Genomic DNA, 16387 nt, shown 5'->3' with positions numbered 1-16387 from the left:
TCTCCCACACATGGGCTGTAATCCACTACGTTAGAGCCAGATGAGAGTAACCACAAGAATGTTAAACAAGGAAAACATGGGGAGCGCTAAGAAGGTAAACAAGTGTACAAACTTGAAATAAACACAAACAAACTGAACCAACAGGGTAAAGAATAATAATAAGGAAAACATTTCAATTGTTTATAACAATGTTATCAGTGTGGGCAGCAACAATGAGTCAGGAAAAATATCTCCTGGAGAAGGAACACTTGGCATTGCTGAAGCCTGGTGGGATGACTTCCATAAACAGACATTGTAAATATTCCAATTATAATCTGCCTGGGAAGATTCCAGTAGTAAAATGTGTGCCTATGGGTGGTGTTAGCGACGAAGAAAGTAAGGGAACAGCACTCTAAATTAGAGGGTTTTTTTTTTTTTAAATTGCTTTGGAATCATTAACTCAGAAGCATATTGTTTCAGGGCTGATAGAGCCAACACCTGAGGGAGGCAAATAAAATGTCCTTAATAACTACAGTCTACCTAGCTGAATACAGTGTTGACTGCAGATACAGAATTGTTGTGAATATTCAAACAAGGAGAAGTTAGAGAGTAGAAGTATAGTTAATGCTAGCAGCTATTCTTTTATGGAAAGCAGGTTTTACCATAAATGTCATTCTTCAAGAACATCATCTAATTACCAAATTTGAAACGCTCTTTTTTCACAACAGTCAACAACATTTGCACAACATTTGAGACACGTTCAGTATCTCCCACAGTGAATACTGAATACAATTACAGATCTTGGTTGCTGTTGAGGGAGCCAGGTAACTGGCGGATGTCATGTCACAGCCAGGTATATGGAGTCATAACCCAGTAACAGCTCTCTAGTAGCGTCCCTTGGGGATGAGAAATTGCACAAGTCTACATGTTCTTCCCTTAGTACAGAGCAATCTTCTACAACTAGCAGTGTAGGCCCATCCAAGAAAGTTATAATCATACACTCCTAGAAACAAGAGGTATTGGGCAAACTGACCAACAGGACATTTTTGAAATCCTGGAAAGCAATAACTCTGCAAAGGAGAGGTCACTGTGAACAAAATACTACACAGAGTTTTGTTTTCTTTTTTTCTGCATTTTTCGTAAGTATACAGAGCTGCAAAAGTAATGTTCTTCAGCTTCCTGTATCTCCTGTAAGATTTCAGTCTGCTTAGAAATTCCAAAGTAAGAATGAAAGGCAGACAATTTAGCAAGGGCAACATCAATGAGAGGAGAAAATAAGTGAACTCTAGAAGTGTAATAAAGACCCATACCTGGAGGATGAAACATGGTAAATCCAAAGGCTCGCATCTCTAACAGTAAGACTGCTTAACCACTGAAATAAGGGAGACAATGGATTTGGCAAGCCAATTTTTGCAGTATAGACTAGCTGCCCTCTTGGAAGGCTTGTGCTAGACGAACACAAATAGCTAGGTTCAGCATGACGGGTTGAAGCTCAAAGGCTAGTGGGACACAGAAATTTAAATCTAGAAGAGATTGCTACCATTAATGGAGTTCAGTCCAGATACCTGTGCTTTTTGAAAGTGACCCATTTTTTAAATGTTCGGTACTATCTAGTACTTCATCTTGGCCTTTATCGCCTTAGTTAAAATCGCCTTCGTACAATTACTGTTGAAAATACACTTCATGAAACTTATTTCCATGTCCAAGACTCAAATTTGACACACATTTACACTTTCCATTCACATGCAGCCATACTTAACATCTTGAGCAGTACATCCAAATATGACCCTGATCTGAGAAGTACTTAAGAAGGAGAAATCACAACGTATTTTTCTAATCTATAATACCAGCAGTATTTGGTTTTGTCAAAATGATCTTAGTTCATTTATTTAGTAAATGATCTCTGGAAATTTGAGTTGATATTACTGATTTAAAATAAATACTTACTCTCCAACTGCTAAACAGTATCCAGATATCATTCAATAGCTCACTTAACAAGATATTAGGATTTAATAAGAAAAAAGTCCAATAGAACATTACCTCTACAGCTTCCCATCCCCACTGCCTGTACTTTGGGTCATGAGTGAGCCGCCACATGTACATGTAGGTCTCTATGACTTCTGGTCGTAGGATGTAGTATTTTTCATTTTGTCTTGTAGCGATGGCCTCAACACCACCATCAAATCTGAAGGCTTCTGGTCCCAGTTTCATGCCTAGCCAATATAAAAACACATGCTAAAATAAAGAAATTAAAAAAGGTTTCAAATTATGTAACCTACCACATCAACTATCCTTTCATGTGGCACAAAGCCACATTACCCAAAAGGTATATAATTTCTGAAAGATACTGCAGCATCTCCTGTTTTTAATATTTTGTAAATAATTCAGAGTAGGAGAGAGCTGTTCTTCATCAATGCCTTAAACAGCAGTTCCAGTTTGAACAGTGATGCTAACATTTGCATTGTGGAAGACTTCATATAACTAGCAACATGTGAAATTTTGCTTAAAAGACGAGGATATTTACTTTTCTATATCAAACTGGAAAATACACTCTGGGACCTGAAATGCTGCCAGGGTTATTTCTGTAAGAAGACGAAAGAATCCAAAGAAATTCCCTGCACAGAAATCCACTTTCTTTGTGCAATTCTATTGTTTGCAGCATTGTACCAACAGAACTGAGAATAAAATAATTTTTTGTGCATAAAACATGATTAATAGCTATATTGATGCATAAATGAACAAGGTCCCTCTCTTATTTGTATTTGGCTATACAGAAATTGGCAAAGTGAAAAAAAAGCTGTCATGTTAATTACTAGAGTGAGTAGATATGATTCAGGTGCACAGAAATTATTTATAGAACAGAGCAGCCATTCTTAAAGTTACTCTTAGAGAAAAGCAGCATTTGCTCAGAAAGGATGAAGAGTTCTCACCATCATACAACTTTCATTCAGCATGACGCAAAAATACCGATGGCTGCCTTCATGAAGTCAAACTGTGAAACTAAACTCTGCAATACAGTACTTACTTGTACGATCATAGGATTCATGGCAAGTCCTAGCAATTTCAGCACCAAGCTCAATGTGATGGCCCGTCTTGTCATTAGGTGCTCCGTCTGCTCCTAGAGCAAACATGCCTCCAGCAAAACAAGTGAGATGTCCCATCTTGTGTTCAAGCAGTCCACCCTTCCACTCAGCGATGTATGTCAGCCCCCCGCTTGATTTTCGAATGAGGTGGGTCTCTATGGCCTGCAAAAGTACATGAATTCAAACCAAAGGTACCATTTGGTAAAGTGTGAAGGACAACGTTGTCTTGTATGTTGGCTGGGTTTTTTCTGTATCGCCTTTGCTTATAATAAAATGTAAAATGGATAATATGAGCTAGCATGACCTCCAAGTGCAGCCAAACCAACACAGATTAGCATACATCAGTAACAATGATTAATTTTGCTACAGCTTTGAGCAATTTATGCAGTACATTTTATAAAAATACTGGAAAGACCTAAAAAATACAATTCCATTTTCAAACTATTTTCTTTCTTTCTTTCCCTTTCTACTTTGAGCAATTTCAGGTAACTTCACCATCACTTCAGCTTCCATACTTCCCATTTTAATTCTGACTTAAAGGATGTGGTTATTGATATAATTTCATGTCAATTATATGCAGACATAACTCATATTCAAAACGCCTGACTCAGTGAGTGCACTGAATGATGTTAGGCCTCTGAGTCTATATGGCATTCCCAAAGTCCAATGAGTTTCCCCTCCCAGACTGAATCCCTCTGTAGTTATCAATCAAGAGGAGGTTCTCACCAAAATTTCTGGAAAAAAAACCTAAGCAGAATAAAAACATACAAATCTCCTAGAGAGAATTAGAAGTTGGTGCCGTTAGCAATGTATGGTCACTAATTACAAAATCCAGGAAAACAACCTTCCCTTGTGGGAGGAACAGAATTAAAACAACAGAGGAGACGCAGAAGAGCACATTAATTAGAAGCCCACACAGAAAGTAAGCTATTACTCTTTAAAGGGTAATGGAGAGGAGACGAACAATGCTATCATACGTTCAGTTATCCAGCAGTGCTCTGGTTTATTCTATTGATATCATAAGATCCAGAAACAGTACTCAACATGCATTATACAAGAGAAAAAACATGAATAAAATATCACTACAGAGAACTATTAACAAAAAAGCCAGGATTTAAAAAAAAGTGTTATAAAGGAAAGGTATTGATTGTAGTTATTTCTTCCCATTTAAACATCTGTAAAGGTTGTTTTTATAAGCATGAAAAATCTTCTCTGAACTAGAAGCATCAGCAGAATAATTGTACATGTTTTACTTACTAAGTAGTTTTTTTGTGCCAAGAATGTCACATTGAAAACTACCCTTTTTTTCCCACTAATATTAGTGCAAAGCACTTAGTAAGGATGTTTTCTGCCCAGCTCCACCATTGGCTCAGAAAAATCCTCCATCCTTTTGCTTCCTCCTTGATTGTATGTTTTTAGCACTAGGTACCTACTGAAAAGCATACCTAAATTTTAAAGCAGCAGTAAATAATGAAGATTCCTGTGCTTTAAACAAATCCTGCATAATTTAACCTATAAAAAGAGGAATTAAATATGAAAGGGGAAAGGTGGGAAAACAGTTTCCTTAAGCATCCAAACCACAGACCCTGCTGTGGAAGATGAAAGAATTACAGAGGCTGAGTAGGTGTCGAGCTAATTGGTGGTCGTGTATTCCAAGTGCATATAAAAAAAGCTTTTCTGTCAGGTTGGGAAACTAGTAGTGGAGTACCTAGGTATTTTTGTAGAAAATAATGTTCTTTAAAACATGTCTTTTGTGCTCATTTGGGTATAAAATATTTTAATTTATAATTAATGAATTGACAGAACAGAGTTCAAAGAACCTGCTACAAAATGTATTAATGCATAAACAGGCAAAATTCGTGAGAAGATAGGAATAATTGGAAAACTTCCAGAATCTTTCAGAGTACTGTTCGCATTTTTATTAAACGGTTTATATTTTGTAATAGGATGCGTTATTGTTAAAAACACACAACAATTTTGTGGGAAATAACTTTCAGACTACTTAGGCATTCTAAAAAATAAGCTACCTAAAACCAAGTTCAGAAATGAAAAACTTTTAATTTAATGACATTTCGTTAAACCTCTCAGCATGGTATCCTCATCTCACCAAATCAACAATTCTGGCAATAGTTGATAACTCTACTGGTCATTTAGCTGTTGAGTCAGAATTTATTTAAAAAATAAACAAATATACAAATAAGATTGATGACTAAATTTAACTATATTGCAATTTTTTTAGTACAGAATTAATGAAAGACAGAATGAAGTATTACTGTACCTGACAGAAATAACAGTACTCATGCACCTTCAGAACTATAGTAACTAGACCAGAGTTGATTCTTGTAGCATGAAAATGGATTTTGTGATACCAATTAGTCTTTCAGAGTTTTTTTCCCCTCTTTTGGCTCAAGATTAAGGTTCAGGCTGAAAAAAGATGACTTCCACTTGGGAAATTTTAAAATTATTCTAACAAACTGGTGTTAAGAAACTAACAAATTGATGTTAATTGATGCTAAAAATGTCACAAAATAAAAATATATTTCCAAATTAATTATTCATATTTAGTAAAGCAAATCATATTGGTTTTATAAATGGGTCCTATTAAGAACTAGTACATATGCCTATTAAAAGTTATTTTTATTATGTAAGCATCTTATTTAAAGCTATTTTTATTACGTAACTATTTGATATATTACAGACTCTCAAATTGTACAATCATGGGTCCCTGAGTGCTAGATAATACCTATACCGTTATTTTATATATATAATATTATATAATATATATAATAAATATAATAATAATATAATATATATTATAATATACCTTTATTAACGGCATGCTAGGTAACTAATCATTTCTACCTAGACATGAAATCCAAATAACCTTTGACATGTACAAATAACCTTCAGAAGCCATAAGCCCAAGCGTGCCAAACCTGCAAATTCATCAGCACTCAACAAACTCTTATTCTGGAAGACAGGAAAACAAATACTGTAACTTGGTAAAGCCTAAACTTCGTTTGAAGTTATATGCTTATGAAGTAATAGTTTGCAGAAGCTACATGTTTTAAGCAAACTAACCTGAACCGAACAGCTTTCATAAAGCGTGAAAGGCAGAGGAAGCGTCTCCTCCCAGAGGGCTGGTAGCTCTTTTTGTGGTACTGGGTGGTGCACCAGCAGAGCTCACGAAACCACTGCCAGGGAGCTTACAGTGGGACTGTCAGAAGCTTCAGCTAAATCTGAGAAGTTTCTTCATATGCCATTTTCGGTCTGAGCTAGACAAACTGTCCTCGTCAGAAATAGGTTTCCCTTCTCTCATCACTATTCACATACCCTCTGACTGAGAATAGAGAGACTAGCCGCTTGCCCTGAAACAACATTCTCCAAAGGCTTGCTAACGAATTGGCAGTATCAAAGTTGCATAAAGTTTGGAATAATTCCAGCATAGCATCGAAGTGTCAGATTATAATGAATTTGTTAGGAGTGTTCCAGTTGTTTCAGGAACTCAACATAAAAAAAAAAGTTATTATAAAACATCAGCATATTTAGAAAGCCTCAAAAATGTAAATGCTTTTGATCTTAAAAAAAAGTATAACCTGCATGAGTAGAACATATAAAAGAAACTCCCCAACGTTAACTATCGATGAATTTATTCATTGAAATTTCGAACTCCTGTATCGATAACAGTATTTGCAGCATTAAGATGTAGTAAAACCTTCCTTTTCCCCACAAGTCCAACCTAACTATAGTTTAATTTCCGAGTTTAATTCCAAATATTGTTAAAGCACTACTTCTGGAATGTAAAATGTTTGTATAATGCATTAGTATAATAAAATATTTTCAAAGTAAACAATAAACAAAAAGCAGTACTATTTCAATTATCAATTCTGAATCTATACCTGAACTGCCAAAGTGCCATCTATCATCCATTTATTGGAAATTCACAAAACTGCTATTCACATTTTTAGTATTTTTGTGGTTATAATATAACGGTATGTACTTCTGTAAGCAGCACATCAAAATATTTTTCAGTGAGTTTCACAAAGGCTGTAAGTGCCATCGGGGGGACTGAACTTTCTGAAAGACACTCATTTTTTAAATAAGCTTGAGGTGCAGAGCAGGACTAAATCACTAGCTGGAGTACATGGGCAATTGTTTTAAGTATAAAAAAACTTGAACGCAAAGTTGAGAAAGTACTAGGATGAGGAAGAAATACTATCAGTTTAAACAAAGATATAATAAGGGTTTCTGAACTTGAGCAGTAGGATGGAAAGGCAGGGTTACAACCCCATAGGGAAATGCTACTTGCCATCTGCAGTGCTGTGGGCGCAGTTCTGGCAGGGAAATCAAGTTACTAAAACAAGCTATTATAAAAGGAGCATAGGTAGTATGGTGACAAAGATCCACCCAAGTGAAAAGCTCTGTTTGGTAGAATTAATTCTGAATTTCATACTTAGAATCAATTTACTTTTATTTTTATATAATTATCTACGCGCTTAAAAAAGGGACACATTTATTTGAACTGCAGCTCTATTACAACTTGGTCCCCACCTATGAATAATTCCTTCCTACACTGCTTGCAGATCAGGTGGTGTCATATTTATCACTATAGAGATTAGTTCATTTTACTGTAATGAATATTCTCAATATAACCCAATATACAGTATCTGCAAATCAAAAAAGCTAGAAGAATGTGGTCTTTGATTACCTGAAAATACATTGTTGATGGATAATTGTTTGGAGCTGGTACAGTTTTTCTTTTAAATAAATGGAAATTTCATTTTACTGTTTTCCAGAATGTATTTCTGCAATTCAAATAGTAACTTCTTTCTTTCCATCAAGGTAAAGCAGAGAGACTGTGCAACATAAAAGGTTACAAAGAAGAAGAGGCTGCAAATGTATGTTCCCAAAGGGAGCCATAGCAGATGCTACCTGGGAGTGACGGAAAAAAAAATTATAAGAATTGAGACAACCTGACTTCAGACTGTAGTGGACAAAAAAGGAGAGGAAGGAAGGGAAACTAAAGGAAAACAAACAACATTTGCCAAATATTTAAAGAAATAAATTTACTGCATGTAAAGCTGATATGGCAGGCGGTTTGTAGTGTACCTGCAAGCTCTTACAGCCAGACTAACTTTTATGGCTGATACAGTTCCTGGCAATTTTTTTTTTTTTTTGTGCTTTTATGTAAGGCTCTGCTTACAGTCCTCACTGCAATAAAGCCTTTAGCTAAATTACTTTTTTTTCCATCTTGTGGGAAATTATTCCTTCTATACAACAACTGTAAAAATGCTTGAGCACTCAATTAGAAACACTAACAGTCCCTTTTACAGTTTGAATTGTGACTCTAGTGCACCTTGTGTTACTCCTGGCATCTTTCTCATGAGTTCGCATGTTAAAATCATGCCCTTGCCTATCTGTCATGCTGGAAGAACTGCAGTGAATGAGACATTATGAACTGTTTCGGTTACAGGATTGCACATTGCATGTGTGTGTAATCTCTGTTATTGATGGTACAAAAGAGAAACTCTTCAATTTTTCCGAACCTGATTTCCTTGCCCTCCTGCTCCCTTTCTTAAGGCGATATGTTTTGCGTTCTCTGCTTATCAGCCTGTTCCTTAACCTTTACATTATACTGCCAGTCCTTACACTTGCAAAATTAAGCAGAACTGGACCCTCCTAATAAATACCCATTTTCCTTCATTCAGTTCTTCGCTCTTTTAAGCTTTTCGCACAGCTTAAACACTGTCTTCACCAGCCCCCTTCCGCAATCCCCGGCTGATTTTGTGATTGGGAAGGCCTTCATTTACCCTTTGAGCTGTTTAGAACGTTGAACTGGAGCACTTATAGAGAAACATAGAGGATACAGAACCGAAGTCATCTCACTGTTCAAACGAGTAAAAAAACCCAATCAACAAGCTTATTTTTAATAGAGAGTATTCTCTTGGTGGATTATGCTGACAGGTAATAAAAATATTAACAGAGATGCCTACAGAGCACAGATGGAGGCTTCTCAGGAAAAATGTTCTGCACCTCAAAGTTGCTCAATTCAAAATAAACACGTGCCACAAAAAAATTAAATCTGCTAAAGGAGCAGGGATAACAAATTACAAACCTCAAAATGCAATGTAAAACTGCAGTTCTACTTCCTCTAGCACTTAGGCATTTTACCTCTCCTTTTACAATAACTCTTTAATTATGATTAATGAATTTCAATGACTACTGCTGTTTTAACAACAAAAAACAGGTGTTTCATTTCCCACCTCAAGATGTCACTGTAGCTGGAGATGAAACTGTCTTGCAAGTCATAGCTACGTATTTCTATACCTTAATAAATTTGAAACTTCAAAAATATGATCCTAGTTCTAAATTTCCAGGGTTTATAATGTTTGTTTTGGGGATAATTACAACTCTGCAGGCTTCTTTACAACAAAGCACTATAAATTATCTCAGTCCAAACTTTTAATATATTTTTCTTCCCCTAGGAATCTTCTTCATAAACAGTATTTTGATGATCTGAAGCAACAGTGAGTATGAAAGAGAATTCTACCATGTGATATTTCCAATAATTCAAAGATGTATAATGTCGATTGCTTACTTATTTATTTGAATATTTACAGCTTGCACCAATAGATTTTATTGCTTTCAAACAGCACACAGCAGGCAGGTCAGGATTATTGTGGTTTTGTATGCTGTGAGTTTGTAAGTCAACTGCCTGTTTTCTTGACTTTAAGTTACTTCCCTCATGTTTTCTCTGTTGAGTTGATCTAATGCAATAGATACTTTTCTTCAGCAATCTTCATAATCCATCAAATTTATCCTTTATCCAAAATTCCAATGGGTTTATTATGAAAAGTTTAAGATTTGCATGGTTCCATTATTACAGCTGCTTTGGAGATGGCAGAAAAACATTGTACTTTTTTTTTTTTAAACTTCATATTTATTAGTTGATTCTGTTTTCTTAAGTATCGTTCATATAGGTTTTAAATATGTATTACAAGATGCACGAATCACGTGAAAGCATACAGTCAGAAAAACTAGGATGGAATAGGAAGTTCAAGCCCTTGTTACAATTTATTTCAATACTTCTGCCAAAGAAAAGTGGCATCTTCTTACCCTGAGGTCCTCACTGCTTACTGAACTGCGCTTTAAAAATCAAAACTGAAATCTGAACACAGAAGAACTTTCATTTGTTTAAACACAATATATAAGAAACATTTTGAAAGCAATAAGGCATTTGCTGCTTTTGGACTTAAGACGTGTTATACAGACAAGCTTACATGTGAAATGAAATATGAATGCTTACAATGGAGATACCTAAATTTTTAAAATGGAAACATTGGCAAATGTTTAACTACTATGATACCTATCCATCTGATCATTAAAAAGATGATTAAGTTCTAGGGGAAAACTGATAATTTACTTTTGTCTGAAAATCTAATTATGTGGGGTTTTTTTCCCTGTATAGACCTATTAGTGTCTCTAAGAGCACCAATGCTCTTGCACTAAATGTACTTAATGCTGTCTGCTACCAGAAGGCTAGATTTATTCATATTCTTAAAACAGTATTAATGGAATGGCATGAATCAAAGCAAGTCACTCTCAAAATGTTACATTATGTATTTTCTGAATATTCTAGAATAAATATCTATCACTCCTGACAAGCTTTTTTGCTGTCAAAAAAGGAAGGGAAAATAGCACAAGTAATAAGGACACAGCTGCTCTGACAAAAACAGCAAAGCCACGAGCAAAAAGGGGACAATTTCTCTTGCAGGACTTTTCTAGTTAAAATCCTCCTTAAAGAGTTCTAAGAACATTATAGCTTGCTGCTTCTCCTGACAGTCCATAAACAAGAAAACATTTAAATAAGTACTTTCTATAGTCCAAAACATAGACATTGTGCAGTTATAAGTAAATTATTAACAATTTAAAAATCTGCAGAAGCCTGTCTTTAGTCTTGATGCTTTCTGTAAGCAGTTGTAGAGAGCCTCAAAACTCCTGTCAACAGGGGAAATATAGTGAAGAGAATAAAAAGGAGCAGCGAGTCTTCTGGACATTTTTGTCTGTTAAGCTGTGCTGGTTTTGGCTGGGGTAGAGTTAATTTTCTTCATAGTAGCTGGTATGGGGCTACGTTTTGGATTTGTGCTGGGAACAGTGTTGATAATTCAGGGATGTTTTCGCTATTGCTGAGCAGTGCTTACACACAGTCCAGGCCTTTGCTGCTTCTCACACCACCCCACCAGTGAGTAGGCTGGGGGTGCACAAGAAGTTGGGAGGGGACACAGCTGGGACAGCTGACCCCAGCTGACCAGAGGGATATTCCATACCATATGATGTCATGCTCAGCATATAAAGCTGGGGGAAGAAGAAGGAAGGGGGGGACGTTCAGAGTTATGGAATTGTGTCTTCCCAAGTAACCATTACGAGTGATGGAGCCCTGCTTTCCTGGAGATGGCTGAACACCTGCCTGCCGATGGGAAGTGGTGAATGAATTCCTTGTTTTGCTTTGCTTGTGTGCGCAGCTTTTGCTTCACCTGTTAAACTGTCTTTATCTCAACCCACGAGTTTTCTCACTTTTACCCTTCTGATTCTCTCCCCCATCCCACCACGGGGGGAGTGAGCAAGCGGCTGCGTGGGGCTTAGTTGCCGGCTGGGGTTAAACCATGACATAAGCGTAATGAATCTTGTGTTTCTACATAATACAGCTATACTATCGCTACGTGCAGAACACCAGTGCAGCTGGGTGATAAATATTTTAAACATGACAGCTGACAAAATATGTAAATAAAGTGCCTGTTTATTCATTTTTACACATTTAAGTTATAGACAATACCCGCCTCGCCCCCCCAAAATGTATGTAGTGGGAATGCTGGGTCCCCTGCACCAACTGTTTCATTCTGAAGATGGGCTCCTATTGCACCACCCTGCCTGCCCTATTTACGTATTTCCTTCAATGCCAAGAAGTGCTCAGGTATTGAATGTTCAATTCATTAATATACTTTCGGCTTTACCCAGTATGACAAACTATTCTAATTGACTTGTTGCAGTTCTGTCATTGTCCACATCAGTTATGTAGTTTTTAAGATCAGTACGATCACAAAGCAAACCACTTCAAGCCACTTAATGAAACTGCAATCAGCACAGACCAGCCACCAGACTCTCACCACAGTTAAACAGACCCTCATGAAACTCTAGAGATGAAAAGGGCCTATCTGCCAATATCAGTGCTAACAACACTTTGTTCTCTCCCTCATTTCAATGAGAAAGGAGTCTACATGGATTTGTTTTATTTATCTGAAAGGCTGAAATCTCGACAGCTCTGAAGAATATTCACTACTTAATGCTGACAATTAAATATACCAAAAAAACCCCCCAAACAAAATCAAAACCATATAGCTTCCTTTGGCAGAGTACAAACTGAGTATATCAAGGCTAGTCTTAAAAGTTAGCAATGTGCCACAAAAAAAATTATAAAAAATTAAAAAGTGATCCTATATATTTTCTGTCTGAATACTCAAAATCCTAAGGCCAAAAATGACTTTTTCACCTTTTGATACCCACAAAAGGTTACTGCATTCCTTAATCGCACAGCCCAGCCTAGCAGCAGGCTGACTTTCAGGAGTGCTTTTGAAATCTGACAGAGAACGGCCATGGCACTGCTTCACAACGCCTAGTCGTCTTCTTGCTATTTCCGTTGTTTCTACTTCCACGTGCTAGGTTCTCCAGAGATCACTAGTTTTCTTGTTGCAATCTTCTGAGCAGTTGTTACCCAGTAAGAAAAATTAAACAATCTAAATGTTTAAAAGTAAACTACCCTGTCTAAAGGTAAAACTGCAGATCGCAGCGGCTTTACCTCTCTGATACCACAGGGCCATTGTGGGCTGCACTGAACTGAGCTGCTCAGGAAGTGCTGGCGAGGGGTTCTCCCTCTTCCTGTGAAGTTCTTCTGGGCCGAGTTACTGCTCTCTTTACAGCCTTTAGATACGCCGCTTCTCTAGAAATACACTGAGGAGGGGATGAAGGCAACGTCAGAGAGAGAGAAGAAATATTTAAGATGCAGAAAGCTCGCAGCAATGGCCATAAATAAATGTAATGGGAAAACTTGGAAAAGATACCTGACCATCGGACATCAAGTGTGAGACAATCTATTAACAAGAGTAGTGGGAAAATTGCCCTTCAACTTAGAAAATTAGGGCTGACACATTCAAGAGAGGAGGATTTGATGCAGTTGCTTGTGACACTGCTGTTGCTAGACTAGATATAAATGAACCCACAAGGTCAATTTTTGCTCTAAATTACCATGTTCTCTTACTAAACCTACTCAGTTGGGTCTCAGAGATCAACTGTGTTAACTGAAAAGAGTGGGATGGTTCCTGTCCTGGATACTTGCAAAGACTGACAGATTGCTCTATGGGCAGTTACATCCTCAAAATATGACTAAAAGCTGAATACATGTTTGTTCTGTAACTAAATGTTGCATGCTATCCATTGAAACCAGTTTAAGAAGATCTCTCACTTCCTGTATTATGTGAAACAGGACATTATATGCATTGCTTTTCAAAAGAGAAAAATAACTTACATTAAAAATACATTCACTTGTCTTTTTGTGCAAATTCTAGAGTTTATGAATCCCTCTGATGGCCTTATAAATACATTCATATTATGCTCTGGTATTCAAAACAAGACTCTCGCTGTCCCTTTTCCCATTAGAAATAAACTCTTCTTTAAACGGCATCAGCCAAATACGCATCTTATTCATGGCAAGCAGAAAAAGTTTTTAAATCTAGTTTGACATCTTAGTTATTGCTTTTAACTTAAGCCATAAAACAATCTATAGGTGCTACAAAACTTCTCATAGAAAGAACTCTTTGTTTTTAATATGAGTTACAGAACAATGTAAGAAATAACCCCAAAGCTTTATCTAAATAAATTTCAGCTTTTCACACTGAACTATAACTCACCCTATATTTTCATTTGTGGTTTCTGGATAGTGGAAGATATTGAATTAGGCATCAAACCTTCACATTGCTCTTTCAGAATTTGGTGGGTATGTGCTGGACCAAATGGCCAGGAATAATCATGCCGTTCCCTTTGGCGTAGTCTTAAAAAGATTCTGAAAGCGCCGGGGGAAATTTATCTAAGAAAATACGAAGCAGACTCAGAATGCCCAAACTGTGTAGGCTTAGTCATAAAGAAAGACTGCAGCTTGTGCAGACACTTAAATTAGCTTTAATTTAGATAAGTAAGGGATCAATAGCAATAAAGCCAATATCAGGATGGATTTCAAAACAGGCTAGTTACTCCGGTGAAGAACCTGGCATCTCAATGGGGCCCAAACAGTCTGCAGTTTCTGTGAGCCTGCAACTTCCCTGCTGTTTTCTGAACAAGCTACATTACAACATCAAGCTGTACCTCCACATGCTGCATGTACACTTTCAGCTTTAGTACAGATATGCCTCGGTATAGAAAACAGAGAACATGAATGCTGTCGCTCAGAAAATACTGGGAATAGCATTCAACCAGCAACATAGCGAAATCTAGCACATATTTAGTGATCATTTGGCCCTCTCAAACACCGATACTCTGGACAGACACGATGCTTGGACTGCTTAAGAGCTCGTACTACTAAAAAATATTAAGATAATAGGTACTTTAAATCTAGTCATATACAGCAGAGCTCAGACCCTGTCACTGATATTGCAACATTCGGTGATGCCGCTGACCAGGCAATTCTGCTCCCCCAGCTCAATCCCGAGCAGGGAGAACCGGCCATGCAGCGTGGTGGCCATGCCATCACCACTCTTGCTCCCGGCTGGGACCTCAGGATGCCTGTGACAACTTTCATATCTGAGGAGGTTGTTATCCCGGTATAGCTAAGATGTGAGTTTAAACAAAGCCATGCTGCTGCACCCTGCACGGACATACCTCGGAGCAGCTCCTGGCCCTCTTCCCCGGTGACCAGCCAACAGCAGGTAGCTCTCCACCCGCTGGGCGGTTCGGGCTGGCTCAGGAGGGACGCAGGCACACTGCCACCATGCAGCTGACACGGGACAGCACACCCGCTCATGTGGCAGAAGGCAAGAGAGGCTTCCTGATGTACCTCACTCCAGCTGTGCCCAAGTCAGGGGAAGGCGAACCTTCAGCCTTAGCAGGAGCAGCCCAGTGCTGGCCATTGAGGAACTGGGCTCTCCTGGACTCTCTGTTATCAGCTGGGATCAACGCACCCCTGCTGCTCCCCAGCAGAATGGGAGGCAACGTGCTCACGGTCCTGCCAACAAGGGTAATGGTAACACCACATTTGGATATTCTGCCTGCAGTGGTTTCCAGAAGAGTTGTACTAGCAAAAGCATGTTTTTTTCCTGCATGCGTCTATGCACTAGCACTTACCCTGTGTAAGAATGTATTTAAAAGAAAAACCTGACGTTATAAAGCAGCTTTGAGGTGCTTCAAAATGCCTTCCATGGTAAGATGAATTGATATCATATTATCAGACACTTTGTTCTCTCTTTTTGGCTGCCAACCTAATGGCTGAGCTATTACAGTATCACTGTTCTTATGTTACAGCCTCAAACGCACTCAAACCTAATTTAAAATCCACCTTTTGCTCTGAAGCTGAAACCACGTTAGCGGTGAAAATGAGGCCGACTGCATCCAAATCTGCACTTACAAAATTAAAGGCAGGGTTTTCTTAGCAGAGGATATTTGGTCGTCAAATTTACTACCACCAGAGATCACACCCTCCCTTGAATCATCACATATGACTTTTCTCTCTAATGAAAAAAAAGATAGTTGCAATGAGCCAGGGTTGTATTTTTTTAATGTCACCACTTTCTGTGGTATGGGAAGTAAAAGGAGACTTATGTCTCTTCCCTAGGGACAGAGCATTTCCAGATGTATGAAAGAATAAGCAGATATTGCTTAGCATCTCGAAGCCTTGTCTACAGAGGCACTGTACACACATACAGTCAATAAGAGATAAAAGTCCTGGCCCTAGAGAGCTTCCAGTCAAAACAGATGAAAGGATGGGAAAAAAAGAAGTAATATTATCCTCTTTTATATATATATATATATATATATATATATATGAATGAAAGCAAAGAACCGAGAAAATAGGGCATTTGCCCAAGACTGGAAGGAAAGCCTGTAAATATGAATTTAAACTTAATACTTCTCAAGTCTCAGTCTGGTGTCACAAAACCATTATTTCACCAAAAACAGCATATTAAGGAAATACCATCAATAACAAAGCAAATTGCAGATCAGAAGGATCATAAATAAAATACGACACAGAAATGTAAGTATGAACAATTCTGATTTTTTAAAAC

The 16387-nt window shown here is 37.6% G+C and overlaps 1 protein-coding gene across 1 annotated transcript in view; it reads right to left on the bottom strand.

Annotated features, from left to right (window-relative positions):
• MAN1A1 (mannosidase alpha class 1A member 1) overlaps positions 1 to 16387 on the bottom strand; it is a 153435-nt gene that overhangs the window by 5565 nt on the left and 131483 nt on the right. Inside the window, exons 9-10 of the mRNA XM_050894658.1 lie at positions 3005 to 3224; positions 2020 to 2192 (exon numbers count right to left, since the gene is read on the bottom strand). Coding sequence (XP_050750615.1) covers positions 2020 to 2192; positions 3005 to 3224 — 393 coding nt within the window. The remainder of the gene's footprint in view (positions 1 to 2019; positions 2193 to 3004; positions 3225 to 16387) is intronic.

Source organism: Gymnogyps californianus, chromosome 3 (genome assembly GCF_018139145.2).
Source record: "Gymnogyps californianus isolate 813 chromosome 3, ASM1813914v2, whole genome shotgun sequence".
NCBI classification, from domain to species: Eukaryota; Metazoa; Chordata; class Aves; order Accipitriformes; family Cathartidae; genus Gymnogyps; species Gymnogyps californianus.
Note: the sequence above shows the minus strand (reverse complement) of the source record. Positions and strands in the feature narration are given on the sequence as shown.